Here is a 22,734-nt window from a genome sequence, read left to right as displayed (position 1 = left end):
TACCAATTTTTTCTTTGGACTGACACCAAAGTTTAAGGGGAAAAAAATTATTTCCATTTAAACTCCAAATGGAAATCTTCAATAAAGGCATTCTGTGGTGAATTTTTAGCCTATTCTCCACTCTGTAAGTCGGGAAATGGGGTATTAATGGAAGTATCACATAATTTCTTATCTACTTTATATTCCCATATCAGTTAGCATTTAATATACTCTTGAATTTCATTTTCTTCCAAGAAATGCTTTTAAAAGATTTGAAAATGTGCTTTTGCCTTAATTTCTAAATAACTTTTCTAATACTTCTTTTGAATGGATGCATCCATGTGTGCTCAGTCATGTCTAATTCTTTGCAACCCCATGGACTGTAGCACACCAGGATCCTCTGTCCATGGGATTGTCCAGGCAAGAATACTGGAGTGGGTTGCCATTTCCTTCTCCATGGAATCTTCCTGACCCAGGAATCAAACCTGCATTTCCTGAATTGGCCTGTGAATTCTTTACCACTGAGCCACCTGGGAAGCCCCTAAATGGATGCAGCATTTCTCAAAAGATAAAATCCATTTGTTTAAAATAAGTAGGTCAGGGAGAAACTGCACTGTCATTACTTTATAAAATAAACATATTTTCTCTCATTTGCTGCAACCAAAAATATATCCTATATTTAGCTCCAGCTATTTTTTTTTAAAAAAACTGATTGCTTTGCAGTAAACCAAATAGTGATTTGGACCACATGATCTTTTAAGAATCCTTCCCTGTCTTCTTCCCTTCCATGAATTTAGAATGTAGTGGACAATACAAATTGGATTTGTGCCCACATACCAATGACAGGATCTCAGGGGTAGTTATTCATGTTGTCAATATCATGGATTTAAATGTTAAATGTTTGTAAAGAGGTGAGGCATAGAAAGGGACTGGTTTGCTGTTGTTTTAGTCCTAAGTCATGTCTGACCCTAAGTCATGTCTGAACGCAAGTCATGACTGAACACAAGTCATGTCTGACCTTAAGTCATGTCTGAACCCCATGGGCTCCCCCACCAGACTCCTCTGTCCATGGGATTTTCCAGGCAAGAATACTGGAGTAGGTTGCTATTTCCTTCTCCAGGGGATCTTTCTACCCAGGGATCAAACCCACATCTCTTACGTCTCCTGCATTGGCAGGTGGATTCTTTACCACTGAGCCCCCAGGGAAGCCCAGGTGTTGGTTTTGAAGTTGGCTAAGTGAGCATTAGTCATATACTGAGATCCTTCACTTCTTCACGGTCATCTCTACAGTGACTTGCTTGGCTAGGTCTGCCAACATCATCCAACATCATCTTACAAGTGTTTGACTGCTTCTTAATAGATACTGTTTCCTGTGGTCTTATCAGTCCTGCGTCACACGCACTAGTGATGAAGAATGCGTCAACCGACCACTATGAACCAGGCAGGCGTAGCTCATCCCACAGGTGCAGAAACAGCTGATACATTTTTGCCTTCTCTCCACTCTCTACCATTTGCCTTCACTCCACTCTCCCCTCCAATGTCAGAAAGTTTTTATTCAGAGCTGTTTGCCTAATACTGGCACTAATACTGGCACTCTTATTTCCTAAATGATCATTAAAATCAAGCACATCTATAAAGACAATATTAAGAATAACCATCATGTTTTACATGATATTTTATTTGACTGCTGTTCACAAGGGGCACCTCATGGTAGGTAGTTCAGGTCCATTAGCTCTTGCAGATGATCTGCTTTTCTCCAGTCTCTCCCTATCCAACCTGCCCCCTGCACTACCACCATTGGCATTCATTCTAAGGCACAAAACAAAGTGTATTACTCCCATGTTTATAAGATAAAACCCCAACTGCTTGGGGAAGGCAATGCCAGCCCATATAGTCTCGGTCTAACTTTCCAGAACTTCAATTTCTGGCTACTGATAGTATCTTAATAAATATTAAATGAATGAAGAAACAAATGAATGAAGTAGATGCCTGCATAATCAAATTAATGCTTGGGAAAAAACACAGCATTATAAGTTTACATTCATTTGCATGTTGTCAGCCTGGTATATATTAAATAAAACCTTAAATTTTTCCTCTTCGTTAAATTCCCACATCTTGGTAGCTTAATGTACCCCAATTTCTTTTATAGAAATGAAGATTTGCACTGTAAAAATCAAGCCACAGAAATGTACGTTTCTTAAACTAATGACATCTTTTTGAAACCATTTAATGATATACTCTGTTCAGCAGGTATGATTTGGCATATGCCAAATTATGAAAGAACTGAGTAACCTAGGTAACTATTTAACTAAAGTAGTGAAAGTAATATGCATTTGGACTATAAGAAATCACCATGGATTTTATCTGTAGAAATGAATAGAATATAGATCTTCAGTGAGAAATGCCCAAACTATAAAAATAAGGTTTCAGATACTACCTTTCTCCCAAAGTGAAACAAAACAATTAGTTTCTTTTGTTCTTGGACTAATCATATTCATCCATTTTGGATTTTTATTGTTGTTGCTATTTTCTTTTAAAGACCCTGCAACTAAATTAAATTACTGTTTCTATCACTCATGTCTATAGTACAAGGTCTCTTTTAATAGAAGGCAGAAGTTAAAACGTCGTTTCGTTGGTCCGTCTCCAGAGTTTCTGATTCAGTACAATGGAGTGAAACTCATAAATCTACATTTCTAACAAGTTTCCAGGGATGCCCATGCAAGAGTGGCCAATGTAACATGGCCGTAGGGTTTTCTTCACATTGTTATCAGAGTTTGCCTCAGTGAAACAGATTTCATTTAATTCCTGTAATTTTGCATAATTGTAACAGTAATGGAAGTCTGGAACACCATTTGTCTTAGGGAAAAAAAGACTTAGGGAGAATATGTTAGCCAACATCCAGTATTATAAAAATAGCCATATGAAAGTGGCCCTCTTCTTTATTCCCATATTTTTTTAAACATTGTGCTAGTCACATTGTATTATAATTATTGTTTCATCTCAACTACTAAACTATGAGCTCCTTAAGATCAGAGAAATTGTCTTATTCCTCTTCCAAATCAAAGCCTGTACAATACTCTGTGCTGATCATTGAAAATATGAGAGATTAAAATGATATTTGGGGAACAAGCAAGCCTATCCTTAGTTTGCTGGTCCTCCACTATGATCCCTAAATCAAACATGTGCAGGACAGCAACTGACAGCCAAAATAAAAAAATAAATAATTTTACTTTGAAACTTTGTCTTTAAACCCAGTGGAACCCAAGAGTACCATCTGAATCTCAGGGAGAACTCCTTTCACCTTAGGCTATCAGCAGCTCAGATCCTAGGACCAAAGCAAGTCAGAACACCTTCTCCAACCCTAACCGCTCCCCCCACCCACAATGAGTCTCAAATTGCCACACTTTAGTCACGGAAATGTTGGTCCAGAGAATGCCATTGGAGAAGAAGACAGGAAGTAGAACCAGGAAGCTGTAAATTGTGCCAGTGCTTAGAGCTGCCCAATGCAAGTCTCCCGGAAACTAAGGCCAGCTAATCTCACTAGCTGCACTGGAGAGAAGCAAGTTCAAAAAGAAAAATGAGCAGCAGAGAGAAAGAGCAATGAATATTACTTCTCAGCCTCTTGGAAATAAAAGAGAGAATTCTATGTGAGAGAAACCATGTTCCTACTTGAATGAAAAGTCTTGCTCTGATCAACCTTAGCCACACCTTTCTCCTCAAAAGTGAAGAAATGTGGATGAGGAAGAACAGAAGAGTTTTGAACTTCCTTTCCTTAGAGATTCACATTATCCTACTCTTTGTCCTTTTCTACAGTATAAACACAATGGTCTTAATAGCCCAAGTCGTGGAGTTTATAACCAAGCTGGTGCAGAACTCATGAATGTTGATTAGGAAAAGAGACTAGACTAAGAAAACAGATGACTGGACTTCATACCTGCCAGGGTCCCAGTTCATCTGTTCCTGTGTCTGGAGCCTTCCACTTGTATACAGCAAACTTAATATGGAGAGATTCCCCATCAAGAAATTAATTGCTTCCCCTATCCTGGGGAAAAAAAAAAATTGCCTACCTGTTTAAGTGGTCCCCTGTCTAAGAGGATAATGCCTGAAAGCTTCTCATCTCATGAGCTGCGAGATTCATGCAGAATTTGGATGTTGCATTCCTCTTAGGCCTATATGCCAGCTATTCTTCATGAATTTCTGAAAGACTACCCTTTCCTCCCCTTCTTTCTCTAGTTAATCCTTTCTTATCTTCAGATTTCAGCTCAATTGTCAGTTCCTTATAGGGACCTTCCACAATCTCCATGGTAAGATTGGATCTCCCTATTATGTCTTCTTATAGTAAGAGCTACTTAACTACAGTTCCAGATTTATACTTATCTGTGCAATCCTTGATTAAAATTTGTCTCCTCCAACTGGCCATAATCTCAGCCAGGGAAAGAACATACAATATTTTGTGGTCATTGTTAGTCCTTGGTGTGTAGAATAGAATCTAGCACATAGTAGGTACATAGGTTATGAGTATGCTGTTAGGTGAATTATCCAAACTTGCTCCAGCTGTTATATATTCTTGCTAATATTTGATATCATTGGTCTTCTTAGTTTTAACTGTTCTGATAGATATGTACTTCAGTTGGCATTCCCTGGATTATTAATGATGTTGACACCTTTTCAATTCATTGGTCATTTGGATATTCTCTTTTATAAAAATGCCTGATCATGTCTCTTGCCCATTGTTCTGTTGTTTTTGTTTTGTCTTATTGATTTGTAAAATTTTTTTCATATTTTCAAAACAAGCCCTTTGTTGATTATATGTGTTGCAAATATCTTCTTCCACTATGTAACTGACATTTCCATTCTCTACTTTCATTCTCTTTAATTTTATAAAAATAAAATAAAACTTTAAAATTTTAAAGCCATCCAATTTTAGGCCCAATTTAAGAAATCCTTATATTCCCTAAGATCTAGAAGCTATTTTCTTATGTTACCTTCTAAAACATTTATCATTTTACTTTTCACATTTAGATCTGAAAATCCATTTGGCATTGGTCTTTGCATATCCAGTAATGTTGGGAGTCAAGAGTCATTGTTTTCCATAAGGACATCTAATTGACCGAGCACCATTTATTGAAAATACTGTGCTTTCCTCACTGCACATCAGAACCACCTTTGTTATAAATCATATGCCCATAAAAAAAAAAAATAAATAAATAAATAAATCATATGCCCATATATTTGGGCAATGGATCTGATTCCGAGTTCTCTCTGTTCCAGTGGTTTACTGGTCTTCCTTAAAACCAACACCACACTATCTTAATTACTGTATATTTGTAATAAGTCACACTATCTGACAACAAGTTCTATCACTTTTTCTTCTTTTTTTCAAGATTGTCTTGAAGATTGCCTTGGCTATTCTGGCTCTCTGAATTTCCAAATAAATTTCAGAGTTAATTTTCCAGTTCACACACACACACATCCTGCTGGAATTTAGAAATTACGTTAAATCTATAGATCAATTTGGGAAGAATTGACATATTTTATGATACTCTGCTTAATTTATGAATATGGCATATAGCTCATTATATTTAAATCTTTAATTTCTGCCAAGGTCTGTTTGGTATTCTTCATTATATCCTTTTCCCCTAGATAATTAAATGATTTTTAAAAATTATTTAACTAGTACTTTATTTTATTTTAAAATTATTTGTTCTTAGTATATAAAAATAAAATTGATTTTTGTATACTGTTCTAGGTAGAGAACATGCTGAATTTGCATATTTATTCTTATGACTTTTAAATTCTTTTGAATTTTTTACAAATCCAATCATATTACTCAAATAACTATTATATTTCTTTCTTTCCAATCTTGTGGGGTTTTTTTTCTTCATGTCTTAATTTACTGTCTAAAATCTCCATTACAATGTTGACTAGAAATAATGATAATGGGCATCTTTATTTCATCTCAGAGGGAAAGTGTCAGCATTTCCCAGTTAAGTATGATGCCTGCTATAAATATTATGTATTTATTCTTTATCATACTAAGGATGTTTCCTTAAATTCCTAGTTTAATAAAAATATTTCTCCTGAAGGAATATTAAGTTTTACCATGTGCTTTTTCATATTTATTTAAGATAATCATATGATTTTTTCATATTTATTCTGTTGGTTTGGTAGATGATAGCACTTGACTTTTGAAAAATAACCACATTTTGCATTCAGGGAATAAACTCAGGTAGGTTATGGTGTATATAATCCTTCTTGTAAATAAATAGATTCATTTGCTAATATTTCACTAAGAATTTTTACATGTGATTGTGAGTGAGATTGACTGATAAATTTTGTTTCTTTCAATGTCCTTCTAAGGCTTTGGATTCAAAGATTATGCAGGACTAATAAAATGAATTGTGAAGTATTCCCTTCTTTATATTTAGTAGAAGAGTTTCTGTTAGATTGATATCTGGTACAATTCACTGATGAAGCCATCTGAATTCAGAGTTTTCTTTTTGTAGAGTTTTGAATTATAGATTTAATATCTTCCATAGGTAAAGAACCATTCTGATTTTCTGGTTCTTCTTTCTTTTTTTTTTTTTTTTGGTTTGGGAGAGTTGTGTTTTTCTAGAAATTGATCCATTTCATAAATATTTTCTAATTTGTTTTCATGAAGTTTTTCTTAATATCCTCTTTTATCATCTTACTCTCTGTAGAATATTTAGAGATGCCTTACTTTTTATTCTCAATATTTATTTATGCCTTTTCTTTACCTAGATTAGTTTCATTAAGTCCTGACCACTGAACCACCAGGGAATTACCCATCATGATTTTGATTTCCAATTCCCAGAACATTAGTGATTCTGAACACCTTTACTTATACCTGGTGGCCCTTTGTATGTCCTCTAAAGAAAAATGTCTACTCAAGTTTTTTGCCCTTTGTTTTGTAGAAAATGGATTCTTAGGCATTTTATTAATTTAGTTTTGAAAGTAAATTAACTTATTAATTTAAAATTAACCTTTATAATTTAAATTTTTATTGAGGAATAATTGTATTAAATTACAATTATATTTGTTTCAGGTGTACACTGGATGATTCCACATTTGTATATGTTGCAAAATGATCACCACAATAAGTCTAGTCAATATCCATCACCATACATAGTTACAAAAATTTTTTCTCATGATGAGAACTTTCTAGATCCACTTTCCTAGTGGATATTTTCAATTTTTTTCTTTTGCTCATTTTTAAATTGGATTTGATATATTTGTATGGTTTTACCACCTTTCTACTGGCTGTTTCCATGGTATTTTTTTCCATCCCTTCCCTTTCAGCATTTCTGTATCTTTGTATTTAAAGTGTACTGCTGTGTTGAGCACCTCTGATGCTCTATCTTATATTCTCTCAGCCCACTTTTTACGTGGCCTTTGCTACTGTGTACCCCTGCAATGCTGCCCGGGACAGTGATTCACTGACTTCCTGCCCTGAGACATACACAGTGTAAAGTATGCAGGAGACCAATAGGGGACAGGATCTGATAAATAAAGTCTCCTCTCTTGTGTCCCCCTAGAAGGGCCAGCAGCAGCACAGAGTCCTAGTCTCCCATCGCAGTGACTAACCCAACCCTGCACCTTTGCACTGGCTTGTCTCCTCTGAATTCTCCCCAGCCATCCTCCTGCTTTCCTGTCTATGGCTGCTTTGATGCTGCAAGACCACATGACCAGACTTACCTGGTAGTCCGGTGTTCTAGTTCTGTGAAGAATACTGTTGGTAGCTTGATAGGGATTGCATTGAATCTATAGATTGCTTTGGATAGTATACTCATTTTCACAATATTGATTCTTCCAATCCATGAACACAGTATATTTCTCCATCTATTTGTGTCCTCTTTGATTTCTTTCATCAGTGTTTTGTAGTTTTCTATGTATAGGTCTTTTGTTTCTTTAGGTAGATATACTCCTAAATATTTTATTCTTTTTGTTGCAATGGTGAATGATATTGTTTCCTTAATTTCTCTTTCTGTTTTCTCATTGTTAGTGTATAGGAATGCAATGGATTTCTGTGTGTTAATTTTATATCCTGCAACTTTACTATATCCATTGATTAGCTCTAGTAATTTTCTGGTAGAGTCTTTAGGGTTTTCTATGTAGAGGATCACGTCATCTGCAAACAGTGAGAGTTTCACTTCTTTTCCTATCTGGATTCCTTTTATTTCTTTCTCTACTCTGATTGCTGTGGCCAAAACTTCCAAAACTATGTTGGATAGTATGGTGAGAGTGGGCACCCTTGTCTTGTTCCTGATTTTAGGGGAAATGCTTTCAATTTTTCACCATTGAGGATAATGTTTGCTGTAAACACGAACTTTAAATAGTATATTATTTTATGTATAGCGTAAGAACTTTATAATGATATGTTCTCAGTTTCTCCCTTCCATTCTTTGTGCTGTTGTTGTTATATGTTTTGATTCTACATCTTTATGAGCCATACAATATATTATCATTTTTACTTTGAACAGTCAGTTATCTTTTAAGGAAATTTTTAAATGAAGAAATATTTTTATATATTTGTTTACCAGTTTACCATTTTGATCTCTCCTCTTTCATTTGTGGAAGTCTGTATTTCCCTCTGGTATAATTTTCATTCTGCCTGAAGAACTTCTCTTAACATTTCTTGTATTATAGGTCTGATGTAGGTATACCTTATAGTATAGGTATTTGGTATACCACTTTGTATCTTGCTATGTATAGGTCTGATGCAGAAAATGTCTCTTGGATTCTCAAAGCTTTTGTCTTACTGAAATTTTATTTCACATTCATCCTCAAAAGACTTTTTTCACTTGGCACATTTTTCCTAGAATCTAGGTAACAGTTATTTTCTTTCAGTACTTTAAAGATGCCTTTCCATTGTCTTCTGGATTCCATGGTTGCTGACAGCACATCTTCAATTATGCTTATCTTTGTTCCACTGTAGCAGGGGTCAGTACACTTTTTCTTAAAGGACCAGATAGTAAATAGTTTAGGTATCTGGTCTTTGTTGCAACTATTGAACTTTGGTGTAATATGAAAGCAGCAATAGACGATATGTAAATGAATGAGCATGGCTGTGTTCTCATAAAACTTTATTTGTGTAATCATGTGACCGACTCATCTGCTGTAGTTTGTTAAACCCCTCTCTGTAAGAAAAAATCTCTTTTTACACGACTGCTTTTAAGGTGTTCTTGCTATCATTGTTTTTCTTTTCTTTTTTTAAAAAATTTTATGTATCTATTTACTTTAGGTTGTACTGGGTCTTCAGTGCTGCACTTGGGCTTTCTCTAGTTGTGGTGCACAAGTTTCTCCCTGTGATGGCTTCTCTTGCAGAACATGGGCTTTGGGTGCAGGGGTTCAGAAGTTGTGGCACGTGGGCTCTAGAGTGTGCAGGCTTTAGTGTAGCTGTGACACATGGGCATAGTTGCCCCGTGGTACGTGAAATCTTCCCAGACCAGGGATCGAACCTGTATCCACTGCATTTGCAGATGGATTCTTAACCACTGGACCACCAAGGAAGTCCTACCAGGGTTTTTCAGAATTTTGATTATGATGCTCCTTTGTGTGGCTTTCTTTGTGTTTCTTGGTGTTGGGCTTTGTGGATTTGGTGGTTTAGAGTTTTTAGGACATTTGAAAAAATTTTTCAGTCATTATTTGTTTTACCTATTTTTGTCTCTCCCTACTTAGGACTCCAATTGCATGAATGTGTTCCTGCTTAATATTATGCCATGATAGGCAAAATTGAGGCTCTGTGTATTCTTTTCCCTGTCCTTTTTCTTTCTGTGCTTCATTTGAGTAACTTCTATGGGTTTGTCATATATAGCTTTTATTATGTTGAGGTATGCTCCTTCTGTTCCTACTTTCTGGAGAGTTTTTATCATAAATGGATATTGAATTTTGTCAAAGGCTTTTTCTGCATCTATTGAGATAATCATTTGGTTTTTATCTTTCAGTTTGTTAATGTGGTGTATAACAGGTCAATGTTCAATTAAAATCACCCCTAGATTTACCATTTCATTACTCTTCATTTGTTCCCTGGGCCAGCTTTCTATCTTGGATCATTTTTCTTCTACCTGAAGAATACTCTTTAATATTCCCATTAGAGTAGAATTTCTGATGCAAATTCTGTCAGTTTTTGTTTGTTTGAAAACATCTATATTTACTGTTAGTTTTTGAAAGATATTTTGACTGAATATTGAAACTTATATGGAAGATTTTTTTTATTGGCCCTTTAAAGATGTCATTTCATTACTTTCTGACTTTCATTGTTTCTTTGACAAATTTAGCTGTCTCATTGTGCCTCTGAAGGTAATCTGTCATTTCTCCTTTCTGGATGCTTTAAAGATTTTTTTTTTTTTTTCTGTCTAGCCATTCAGGAGTTTTACTATGATATGCTTAGATCTGAGTTTTCTGTTTAGTTTTCTTCTTGGTTTTTATGTTACTTCTTGAGTCTGGGAAAATTCCGTCGCTATTTTATTTTCAAACACTGCTTCTTCTTTTTCTCTCTTCTTCCAAAACTTTCTAACCTTTGTCTCATATGTCTCTTTTGCTCTTTCCTGTACTTTCCTACCTCTCTGCCCCACTGCTTCACTCTCAATATTTTCTCATGACCTTTTAGTTCACTAATTCTCTTTTCAGTGCCTAATTGGCTATTAAACACATTTAGTATAATGAGAATTTGGGATGATTCTAAGTAGGATTGAGTCCTGTGAGGGCTGGTTCATACATACTCTGATGGTGCAGCCCTACAGGATTCCAACCAGAAGCCTAAACTGGGGGCAGCAGTAGTAGTTTCTATGGCTCCTCCATAGAGGAGCCCTATATGCCAGCTTTTGTCCCCCCAGCCCAGAAATTATCTCCATGTTTAGTCTAGTCAAGCCTCTGTGGTAGTGGTGTATAGTCAATAAATGCTTAATGATTGAAAGAAATTATTTCCTTTACATTTTACCTACTAGACAGAATTAAGAAAGTAATTTAGCCCCATATTAGAAAAAACTTCCCAGTTATTAGCATCTTCCTGTAATGAAGGGGGTTGACTTCATAAGTAGTGAGGCGTCACAAGAAATGCCCACAAAGAACACTCAAGTTTAAAAATCACTTCTCAAGAGATTGTAGAGATGATTGCAGGTTTGGCATTAATTTGAGCTAGAAAACCTCCGAAAATTTCCCATCTCTTAGTTTCTGTGATTCCAGTTTTTGTTCCAACTGTGATCTTCTCTCTTGTGAGGGTTTTTTTTTTGTTTGTTTTGGTTTGGTTTTTCTTTTTTCATATTTTGTTTGTTGGTTTCTCAATGTGATCTGAACTGTAGGGTCTCTAGGCCTTCTCACAGGTATTCATAAAGAATAGCGCATTTTTATAAAGCAATTATCCTTCAATTAAAAAATTAATTAATTTAAAAAAAAAGCAGTCAAGGGCACTGACAGTTAAGAACAAGACTCACTAAAATAAGCTCATTTTGCAATCTGACACACATTTTTGCCAATCAAAGGTGGCCATAGGTTCTTTTTAACAGAGTAATTATTCAGATAAGAAACTTTGAGATAATGAATGGAGGAAGACTGACTTGTCTATGTAATGAAAAAGACAAAAAGCAAAGATTGATTTAGTTAATCCAATGGAAGAAATAGCATCAACAATTGGAAAGTTTTCTTCCACGTAGATAAAAGCGGTATCTTGGTCTTTGTTCTCATTTATTTATTCACTCATTCAATCAGTGAATACCTTTTGAGGACATATGCTAGGAAAAGGTATGGCTATGCTTTTCAACATTTCATGAGAGAATTTCATGAAAACTTTCTAGGGCCTTCACCTCTTCTAGAAAAGAATGATGTCTGCTTCTGTTTTACATTTTGTGAAAAAAAGTAAAATACTAAATTTTTTCTTTTAAAATGGGCACCACTGAAGAAGAAGGGCCCTAATGAGTGGACATATGTAAGAGTGACTAAGAATCAGGTGCTGAGGGCAATGTTGAGTAGTCAGCTGGTTATCCCAGCTTCCTTGGTGGTCTTGCCTGTTCCATGTTTTAACTTTTTGTGTCACTAGTTATATGTTGCTATTTCAGACTGAGGAACAACAGCAAGTTAATCACAGTTATAAAATTAAATAACTTTGAAGATTCATTTCAAATTTATCTATATTGGACTTGAAGTTGCATTCATTGATCAAAAATCTTAGATATAAAAATAAAAATATCAAATTCACAGAAATAATTTTTAAATGGGCAAGATCATTGTATAGAAAACTACAAAGCTCTACGTTTAAAAGTACTGGGAGAAATTAAAGAAACAACAACACGAAGATATTCCACTCAAGTTTTCTCTAAACTTATGACTATTTTTTAAAGTCTATTAATGTAAGTAAAGAGTCTGCATGCAATGCAGGAGACCTTGGTTCTGTTTCTGGGTTGGAAAGATTCCCTAGAGAAGGAAATGGCAACCCACTCCAGTATTCTTGCCTGGAAGACCCCGTGGACGGAGGAACCTGGCGGGCTACAGTCCACGGCATCGCAAAATGTCAGACACGACTACGTGACTGACACTCCACTCCAATATGAATAAATAAAATGCAGTTTTACTCAAAGTGTAAAAAAGTCTTTATAAATTTCAAAAGCCAATACTAAAAGACAAAATATAGTGATTATTACATATTTAAGTCTCTCCATAACCTCATTATGATCTGAGCAAACTCCTGGAGATAGTGAAAGACACAGAAGCCTGGCATGCTGCAGTCCATGAGGTCTCAGAGAGTCAGACAAGGCTTAGTGAGTGAACAGCAGCAACAGCAATAACCTCTTAGTGTTATGTAGGGAAAAGCACATACTTTTCAGTCTGAAACAAAGCATAACGATATTAAAATAAAGCATTTAATTTGTTATGAAAGAAGTATTATCTGCTTTCAACACTGAGCTAGCAGTTGAAGCTTTTTCCATATTTTAATATACCCAATCACCAAACCAAGAACAATATAATATCATTTTAAGTTATTTGTCAAAAATTATCTTCTCCCTATGCAGGTTATTCAAAGTAAATTTAAAGGATATCATATGATATGTTGGGCAAGACTGAATGTTACCGAAGATGTTATTAAGTTTGTATTTTGCAGTTTAATATTTGATAAGATAAAAGTTTTAATTTAACATAATCTCTTTACCACATACCATGCAAAAATTACAAAGTGATTTTCTAAATTGTTAACACTTCTCAAAAGCTACTTAAACGTGTTTTTTGAAACAAAATTCTGTAAAGCAATTATCCTTCAATAAAAAATTAATCTTTTTTTTAATGGGACATACTAAACTACTGAGATAAGATAGATTTCCCCTTTATTTACAGTTGAGAAAACTGAAGTTTAGAGACATTGAACCATTTGTCCAAGGACAAACAACTAATAGCAGATTCTTACGAAAACTACCGCACAATTGCACTCATCTCACATGCTAGCAAAGTAATGCTCAAAATTCTCCAAGCCGGGCTTCAACATACGTGAAACATGAGCTTCCAGATGTTCAAGCTGGATTTAGAAAAGGCAGAGGAGCCAGAGATCAAATTGCCAACATCTGTTGGATCATCAAAAAAGCCAGAGAGTTCCAGAAGAACATCTGCTTCTGCTTTATTGATTACGCCAAAGCCTTTGACTGTGTGGATTACGACAAACTCTGGAAAATTCTTAAAGAGATGGGAATACCAGACCACCTTACCTGCCTCCTAAGAAATCTGTATGCAGGTCAAGAAGCAACAGTTAGAACTGGACATGGAACAACAGACTGATTCCAAATAGGAAAAGGAGTACATCAAGGCTGTATATTGTCACCTTGTTTATTTAACTTATGCAGAATATAAGTACATCATATGAAATGCTGGGCTGGATGAAGCACAAGCTGGAATCAAGATTGCCAGGAGAAATATCAATAACCTCAGATATACAGATGACACCACCCTTATGGCAGAAAGGGAAGAAGAACTAAAGAGCCTCTTGATGAAAGTGAAAGAAAAGAGTGAAAAAGTTGGCTTAAAACTCAACATTCAGAAAACTAAGATCATGGCATCTGGTCCCATCACTTAATGGCAAACAGATGGGGAAACAATGGAAACAGTGAGAGACTTTATTTTGGGGGGCTCCAAAATCACTGCAGATAGTGACTGAAGCCATGAAATTAAAAGACAATTGCTCCTTGGAAGAAAAGCTATGACCAACCTAGATAGCATATTAAAAATCAGAGACATTACTTTGCCAACAAAGGTCCATCTAGTCAAAGCTATGGTTTTTCCAGTAGTCATGTATGGATGTGAGAGCTGGACTATAAAGAAAACTGAGCACCGAAGAATTAATGCTTTTAAACTGTGGTGTTGGAGAAGACTCTTGAGAGTCCCTTGGACTTCAAGGAAATCAGTCCAATCCTTCCTAAAGGAAATCGGTCCTGAATATTCACTGGAAGGACTGATGCTGAAGCTGAAACTCCAATACTTTGACCACTTGATGCAAAGAACCGACTCATTGGGAAAGATCCTGATGCTGGGAAAGATTGAAGGCAGAAGTAGAAGGGGACGATAGAGAATGAGATGGTTGGATGGCATCACCAACTCAATGGACATGAGTTTGAGTAAGCTCCGGGAGTTGGTGATGGACAGGGAAGCTGGCATGCTGCAGTCCATGGGGTCGCAAGGAGTCAGACACGATTGAGCAACTGAACTGAACTGATGAAATCAGGACCATCTGATTCTAAAATTCATGCTCTTGATCACTTAGCCAGTGTGTGCCTGTTCTTACACAGTGGCAGTGGGAATTGGAGGAAGAGATACATGAATCTTGTTTCAAGACAAAAATCCACCATCCGTGGTGAGGGCTTCCTGAGACTGAAATTTTGATAAGGGTTAGAAATTATATTAAGATTTCTAGCTGAGAATTCAAGAAGATATAGGCTCCCCAGTGTTCATAGCAACATTATTTACAATTATCAAGGTATGGGAGCAACATAAGTGACCATCAACAGGTGAATGGATGAAGAAGACATGGTGCATGTGTGTGTGTGCGTGCGCACTGAGGGGGGGTGTATACATTTCATTGTATATACACATACACAACGGATGCTGCTCAGCCATAAAAAAGAATGAAATTTTGTCACTTGTAGCAGCATGGATGGATTTGGAGTACATTGTGTTAAATAAAATAAGTCAGACAGAGAAAGTCAAGGTATGATATCACTTTTAGGTGGAATCTAAAAAGTAAAACAAACTAAGGCATAAAACAAAAAAGAAGCAGACTCAGATATAGAGAACAAACTCGTGGTTACTAGTGGGTGGGGGCAATATAAGAGAAGGGATTTTAAAAAGGAGCTATTATGGAATTATATGAAATCATGTTTGTGAAATTTTGAAAACTGTATAGCACTATAGGATTTAAAGAATCTTTCATTCAAATTTTTAAAAATTTAAAAGACAAGACTTCTAATTGAAAGATTCAGGAAAGTAGTGTTACTACCGTAAAAATAAAGGGACAAACAAATACATATATAAGCAAGACGGGAATTGCATTTAGGTAAAAAGTTGCCAGAACTGATTTGGCCTAGCTGAGTCATAAGTAACATTAAAACTTTCAGGTAGAGACATCATATAAACATTTGATAATATGGGACATAAGTGCTGTTGAAAGTCGGTGCTGAAAATGTAGATTTGGAATCCATCAACAAAGCATAAGTGGTTGAAATGAGACCAGCGGAAGGGAGCTGAGAGAACGAAAACCTGGAGAGGGAAAGCAAAACAAAACATAATCTAAGCCTCAGAAATCATTATTTGTGAGCATTGTATTTTTATGGGAAAAATTTTGAGCAAGGGGGAAAAAACAGCAAAGTAAAAAGTTAAAGGAAAGAAAAGTTAAAGGAGAACCAGAACAACATAGAATCCTGAAAACCAAGAGATAGTAAATATGGCTAAAATTTGCTGTACACCTACCATGGATCAAGTTTGTGCTATTTTTTTCACACAATATCTTATTTAATTTTTATAATAACTCAGGGAGGAAGTTCATATATCTCTTTTGACAGATGAAGACACAGAGGCTTAGCTAAGATAAGCCATATGCCCAGAGCTCAGCTGGTAAATCCTAGGGCAAAAGCTCTAATTCAAGTTTCCCAGACTCCAGGGTTCATTATGTAACCAGTGGTCTCTAGAGTATATAAAGCAAACCACTGTAATGTGGGAAGAAAATGCTAATATTACCCTTGTCATATCTTATCCTTTAAAAATTACATTTTTGTGTGTATTTTACAACATGCATACTATATTAGGGCAGCATGAGGCTTCCCTGGTGGCTCAGCAGTAAAGAATCTGCCCCCAGTGCAAAAGTTGCAGGAGATGTGGGTTCGATCCCTGGGTAAGCAAGATCCCCTAGAGGAGGAAATGGCAACCCACTCCAGTATTGTTGCTGAGAAAATCCCATAGACAGAGGAACCTGGCGGGCTAAAGTCTGTCAGGTCGCCAAGAGTCAGACACCACTGAGTGCCTGAGCACAGGCACATGAGCACATGTGTATCATGCGCTCATGATTAGTAATTAATAAATTAAGAAGGATATATTTATTGGGATACATGCTCAAATAATTTATTATCATGAGGATACAGTAAAAAAAAAATTGGAGATCATTTATTTAAAGCACTATGCAAAACTGCCTCTGCCCACACTCACACGGGTTGGTATGTTGAATGCCTGTCTGCTTGTTTGACCCTCTCCACAGATCTGTACTCCTGACTTGGTGGTGTTCCTGGCTTGCGCCAATCAGAGACTCAAAGAAAGATTACTGAAGCGTGCAGAGCAACAGGGGCGACCTGATGACAATCTGAAAGCTACCCAAAGGAGACTGATGAACTTCAAGCAGAATGCTGCTCCATTGGTTAAATACTTCCAGGAAAAGGGGCTCATCATGACAGTAAGTTAAATGTACTTTACTTGTCCATTACAAGAACAGTCTTTCAGATTTCTAATTATCCTATGTCGTCATTTAGAAATCCTTTTATCTTAAAAAAAAATACTCTTCTTAGGTGGAGATTCAATGGAAAAAAAAAAATTGGCAATCTTGACCTGATTTGCCTTTATTAAGGCATAACAATAAAAATACTTTCACTTTAATTGATTTTACCAAAAAAAAAGAAAAAAAAAAGATCAATTTTAACCTTGGCTAGAATTCTATCACCCCCAAATTTTAAAGTATTTTAACGTAATTTTTTATCATTTTAAGTAATATTTGCCCAGTTTCTCAACTCTTCAGTCTTTGAAAACCTAATAAAACTGATCAACTTAAAAATAGAATTGATATGTTAAACTTAAATTGTAAGCTAAACTTTATCATAGCGTACCACACAAAGAAATAAGATTCTGATGGCGCTGTAAAAAAGTGTTTGACTTGTCATAAAGAAGTGATATTGTCTCAAAATGGAAGGCATTGCTCTTTCTGCTCCATTATACAATGCAAATATTAATTTTTTCATAGTTTGTTTTGTGATTAATGATAATGAATGTGCCAAAGAAGGATGAAGCTGAACCATTAGTTTGTACAGTTATTAGAATACAGGGAAGTGGAGGTGAAGTCTCAGCTAAATGTATGATCCCCGCAACATCAGAGGTTCAAGTACGGAATAGAGGAGACAGAGGATCATTGGCCAGCTGAGGCATTTTGCAAAACACACTAAAACCAGTGCAGCTCCAGGGTTCTCCATGGAGGAAGCAGACCTCGGCAGCACCTTCTCCTCAGCCCTTAGCTCTTTCTCATGGGACCAAAGATTCTTGACTACTGGAGTTACAAGCCCCTGTGAAGAATCTGATGAAAGTGACACACTCTCCATACAATAAAATGCACATAAGGTGTTTTTCATAAATTTTAGGTAAATCTACTGAAGCTCATCCACAGAGCTCCTATGACCTAACAATTACTGTGCTAAAAAAATCTCTACATTAGCCTAAAATGCCCCCAGATTGAAAGAGACAGTCATGACATTTGAATAATAATCCCTTTGCAGTCTTTTTAACACTATAAAGAAATATTTTTTAGAATTTGCCCTTTGAGTCAAAGTTGTCATGTCAGAGAATTATAAATCTGATCTGAAAATTGTTCACAATGCCAGAGTTCATCTTATGGTCTAAAAGAGACTTTGAGTGATATGAAAGAATCAAGAAAATCAGAGTGGATGTTTCTCTGGCTCTTTTGTATTGAGGTTGTTGCTTGCTTCTCCTGCAAATTACCAATGCTGACTTCTGCGCTGTGTCATGAAAATAGAAATTTACCCTGCAGACCAAACCCCAACAGCAAGCTGCAGAGCCAGAGTTTTAATTGATGTTTGCAAGGCTTAAAGTTATTACCGGAATGTCTCTGATTACTCCCTGCTTGTCACGTTCGTCATCACAATCAGAGGAGATTTCCCAAATGAATGCAGAGTGGGGATTGTTAATTTACTAATATTTTGCATGGAGGTGAAATGCCATTGCCTCTAATTGAGGGAGTCAATAACAATGCGGATGACAGCCTGTAACCTCCTTGCTAAACCCAGATAAGCTTTAAGATAAACGCCTCTAATTACTGGGAGAAGACGTGCATTGGAAAGTCACCTTTTGAAAATCAGTGAACACAAACACAAGCTAAGCTCTGGGAAACAACTGAAAATTTTAGTTTGACAGAGAAGCGAGTGCTGCATCCTGACGCGTGTGTCCTCCTTCAGAACCCGGACACAGTTCGCTTTTGGAATTAAAATGTACATTTCTGCTTTTAAAGATAAGTTAAATAATTTAAATGGTCATCCTGATTAATCAAATGCATATTAAGATTTTAATAAAAGTCTGGGAGGTAATAGATTAAATCCAAATATTTCCTTTTCTCTATAGCTTTTCTTTACTTCTACCTACCCCTCTAATTGATCCATTTATTTATTAAGTAAATATCTTTTGAGAATCAGTAGGTGCCAGACTCTCTGTTAGGTGCACATGGTGCAAAGCTAAATAGGCAAAAGTTAAGGATCTTTATTTTATCTTCTGACATATTCCAAACTCCTAGTACTATGCCTCTCTGGTACATAGTATGTTGTCAGCAGATGAACAGAGCTTGCAAGTCTATGGGGAATCAAAAGCAATGAGGTTTCAAATTATTTATTTATTAATTTTTATTTATTTTTGGCTGCACTGGGTCTTCGTTTCCGAGCAGGCTTTTCTCTAGTTGTGGTGAGCAGGGGTTACTCTCTAGCAGTGGTGAGCGCGTTTCTCATTGCGATGACTTCTCTTGTTGCAGAGCACGGCTCCAGGTGCAAGGTCTCTATAGTTGTGGCATTTGGCATTTGGGTTCTGAGTTATGTGGGATCTTCCCAGACCAGGGATTGAATGTATGTTCAATCTCTGACTTTAACCACTGGACCACCAGGGAAGCCCCACAGTGGTTTATTAAGTGTGATGACTGTTGCATGGGAGAATGTACAGAATGCCCTCACATATGTCATGGGCTACAGAAATTCCCTGTAGTGAGTAGAACAAACTCTCCCCATCCACGAGTAGGATTCATCCGTGATCTTGTATGAGCTTTGTAAAGACCACAGAGGCCACGTACCTCTCAGTACAGGTGAGAAACTTTATTTTGGTGCCTCTGTTCCTTCAGGTTTTAGAGTCTGAAACCCTTCACTTGAATCTCAGCTCCACTACCATCTGACAAATTCATGGTGCTTCAGGACTCGGTCTCCGTGTCTAACTTAGAGATGCTGTGATCTGGCACATAATGTTGTAGGGGTGAAGTGAGAGAATGCATGTAGCGGTGGTTCGGATGGACCACGTAACCACCTTGCCTAGTCCAGGCTCCTGTTCTGTCACCTGCCACCTGTGTGGCCTCATGGAGCTTATTTATCTTCTTTGTGACTCAGTTACCTGACGCATGCAGTGGTTATAATCATCATTATACCCACCTCAGTGTAATTTTGAGGGTAAATGGGTATCAAGTACTTAGAACACTACCAGAAATGTTGCAAATGAAATAGAAGTGATTGAAATTACCTTGCAATTTTCACATTTCCTCTTTTTTCTTCCTTTCACCTCTAATGCCCATTTTTCAAAACCCCAGTTTTTTTTTTTTTAACTACTAACAAGTCCGTGCTCTTGAAGGGTTCTCTGTTGCTTATTCTCCCATAGATTACTGAATCGTGAGAGTGAATGTCGTTCAGTCGTGTCCGACTCTTTTCGACCCCATGGACGATATAGTCTATGGAGTTCTCCAGGAATACTGGAGTGGGTAGCCTTTCTCCTTCTCCAGGGATCTTCCCAACCCAGGGATCAAATCCAGGTCTCCTGCATTGCAGGCAGATTCTTTACCAGCTGAGCCACAAGGGAAGCTCAGATGGATTACTGAAGAAATCCAAAGTGAAAAATTTAGATTTAAAACTTTTCACCAAATTCTTTTTTTCTTTAAAACTGTCTGTTGTGTGCATGCTAAGTCACTTCAGTGGTATCCAACTGTTTGCGACCCTATGGACTGTAGCCCGCCAGGTTCCTTTGTCCATAGGATTCTCCAGGCAAGAATACTGGAGTGGGTGGCCATGCCCTCCTCCAGGGGATCTTCCCGACCCAAGGATCAAGCCCGTGTCTCCTGTAGCTCCTGCACTGCAGGCAGATTCTTTATCGCTGAGCCACCAGGAAAGCCCAAAACTGTCTGTTAACCAGTTACAAAATTGTCCTAGTGTTTTCTTTGACTTCTTTATCATCCTTGTAATCAAGCTGTATGATGGCTGTGTCTGAATATGGTAGTTAAATTATAACAGATGTCAACCCATTCTTTTTTCTTTTTCACTACAACATTAACTATGTTGGTTGGCAGATTTGACTAAAGAACAAATCCAGTCTGACTGAGGAGAGAACCTAATCGAAATAGCCAGGAAAACAAGCTATTGCCTGAATAATATATCTTACTGCCAGTTCCTATCACATGGACTGCTTCATTTTTCTTCTTTTATAATACTTGTCTTATACAGTTATCTGTGCAAGTATGAATAAAATGATAGCAAATCACAGGGCTAATATGTTAGGGACTTCATAGAACCTTTTCAGACAAACATGTTATTTTTTAACTTACAGTAGGTTGTATGTAATAGTTCATCATGTCTTTTACAGTTTTTTTGCTCCTAATTAAAGATTAGGATGCTGCGAGATCCCAGTTTGTCAGACGTTCTTCTTCAAAGCTGTCTCATGACATTTTGGAGCAGTTAGACTGTAGGCCACCAGGTTCCTGTGTTCATGAAATTTTCCAGGCAAGAATACTGGAGCAGGCTGCCATTTCCTACAGTGTATATTCCCGACTCAGGGACCAAACCTGTGTCTTTTATGTCTTCTGCATTGGCAGTCGGGTTCTTTACCACTATGACACCTGGGAAGCCCTAATGCAGCTGTATAAAGTTTCAATAATATGTCTGTTTAGTGATAATTTTTCATCTTAGTTTTATTTTAAAAGCTTAAAAAACTAGTCCTTGTTTTAGTTATCTTCATAAGTTAGTTAGAACCCATTTGAAAGAAATAATTTTAGTTTAAAAAGGTCAACTCTTTGGAAGCTTGATGAACTCTAAAAAATACCTGAGGTTTCCTTTTTTTTTTTTTTTAAGAAAAGGGTCTTTTAAAATGCTTGAAAATTAATAGGGTTAAATGTAATGTTTATGTTATTAGTTTCCAAAATGCATGTATCACTGGATAGTCCACTCAGCTGGAACATCATTCAACTTGTTAGGGAAATGGTTGCACACTCGTGTGCATTGACACTCGTGTGCACTGAACAAATGCTACCTAATATGGGTGACCATCAGTAAAAGTCTGAATTTAGTTTTAGTCTGTTAAGTAAGCGGATGGTCATTTTTCTTCTGGACTTTTTTATATATAAAGTAGGAAGCAAGAGAAACATAACTTAAAAATGAGAAGTAAGCAATATTCATAGGATGTATGAAGAGGCCTACTAACTAACACTCTGATTAACTGACTGGATCTCTTCAGGCAGGAAAGGCATAGAGTGAAAGATGTTAGAACAGGTTTATTTCTTGTTTGCCAACATCGATTTTCCTAAGGAAGCAGACAAGGAGCTAATTATAAGCTATCTTAGGATATAACAAGGTCACATAGGCCAATGATTCCATAATTTCAGTATTTAATAGATCAGAAAAAAATTTAATGGACTAAGATAAAGATTTTTTTTTAAGACTTTATTATTTTAGGACACTTTTAGTGTTAGTCCCTCAGTCATGTCCAACTCTATGCGACCCCGTGGACTATAGCCAGCCAGGCTCTTCTGTCTATGGAATTCTCCAGGCAAGAATACTGGAGTGGGTTGCCATTCCCTTCTTCAGGGGATTTTCTTAACCCAGGAATTGAACCTGGATTTCTCACACTGCAGATTCTTTACCATCTGAACCACCAGAGAAGCACAAGAACCCTTTTTGGTCGACAGCAAAATTGAGAGGAGGATACAGGGACTTCCTATATACTCCCTAAACCAACACTTGCACAGTCCCCCCAATTATTAATGTCCCTCACTAGAGTGTTGCATTTGTTATAATTAATGAACCTACATTGATGCATCACAATCACTCAAAGTTCATATTTTACCTTAAAGTTCGCACTTGGTGTTATACATTCGATGGTATTGGACAAATGTATAGTGCCACATGGGCTTCCGTGGTAGCTCCGCTGGTAAAGAATCCACCTGCCATGCAGGAGACCCCAGTTTGATTCCTGGGTCAGGAAGAT

General features: G+C 36.6%; 1 protein-coding gene across 3 annotated transcripts in view; it reads left to right on the top strand.

Moving 5' to 3' along the window:
- Positions 1-22,734, top strand: part of AK5 (adenylate kinase 5) — a 259,777-nt gene that overhangs the window by 39,057 nt on the left and 197,986 nt on the right. For all 3 annotated transcript variants that reach the window (XM_043878033.1, XM_043878032.1, XM_043878031.1), the window contains exon 6: positions 16,721-16,912. In XM_043878033.1, the coding sequence (XP_043733968.1) occupies positions 16,721-16,912 (192 nt within the window). The remainder of the gene's footprint in view (positions 1-16,720; positions 16,913-22,734) is intronic.

The sequence above is a fragment of the Cervus elaphus genome, chromosome 20, assembly GCF_910594005.1.
Source record: "Cervus elaphus chromosome 20, mCerEla1.1, whole genome shotgun sequence".
In the NCBI taxonomy this organism is placed as follows: Eukaryota; Metazoa; Chordata; class Mammalia; order Artiodactyla; family Cervidae; genus Cervus; species Cervus elaphus.
This window is presented reverse-complemented; position numbering and strand designations above follow the sequence as displayed.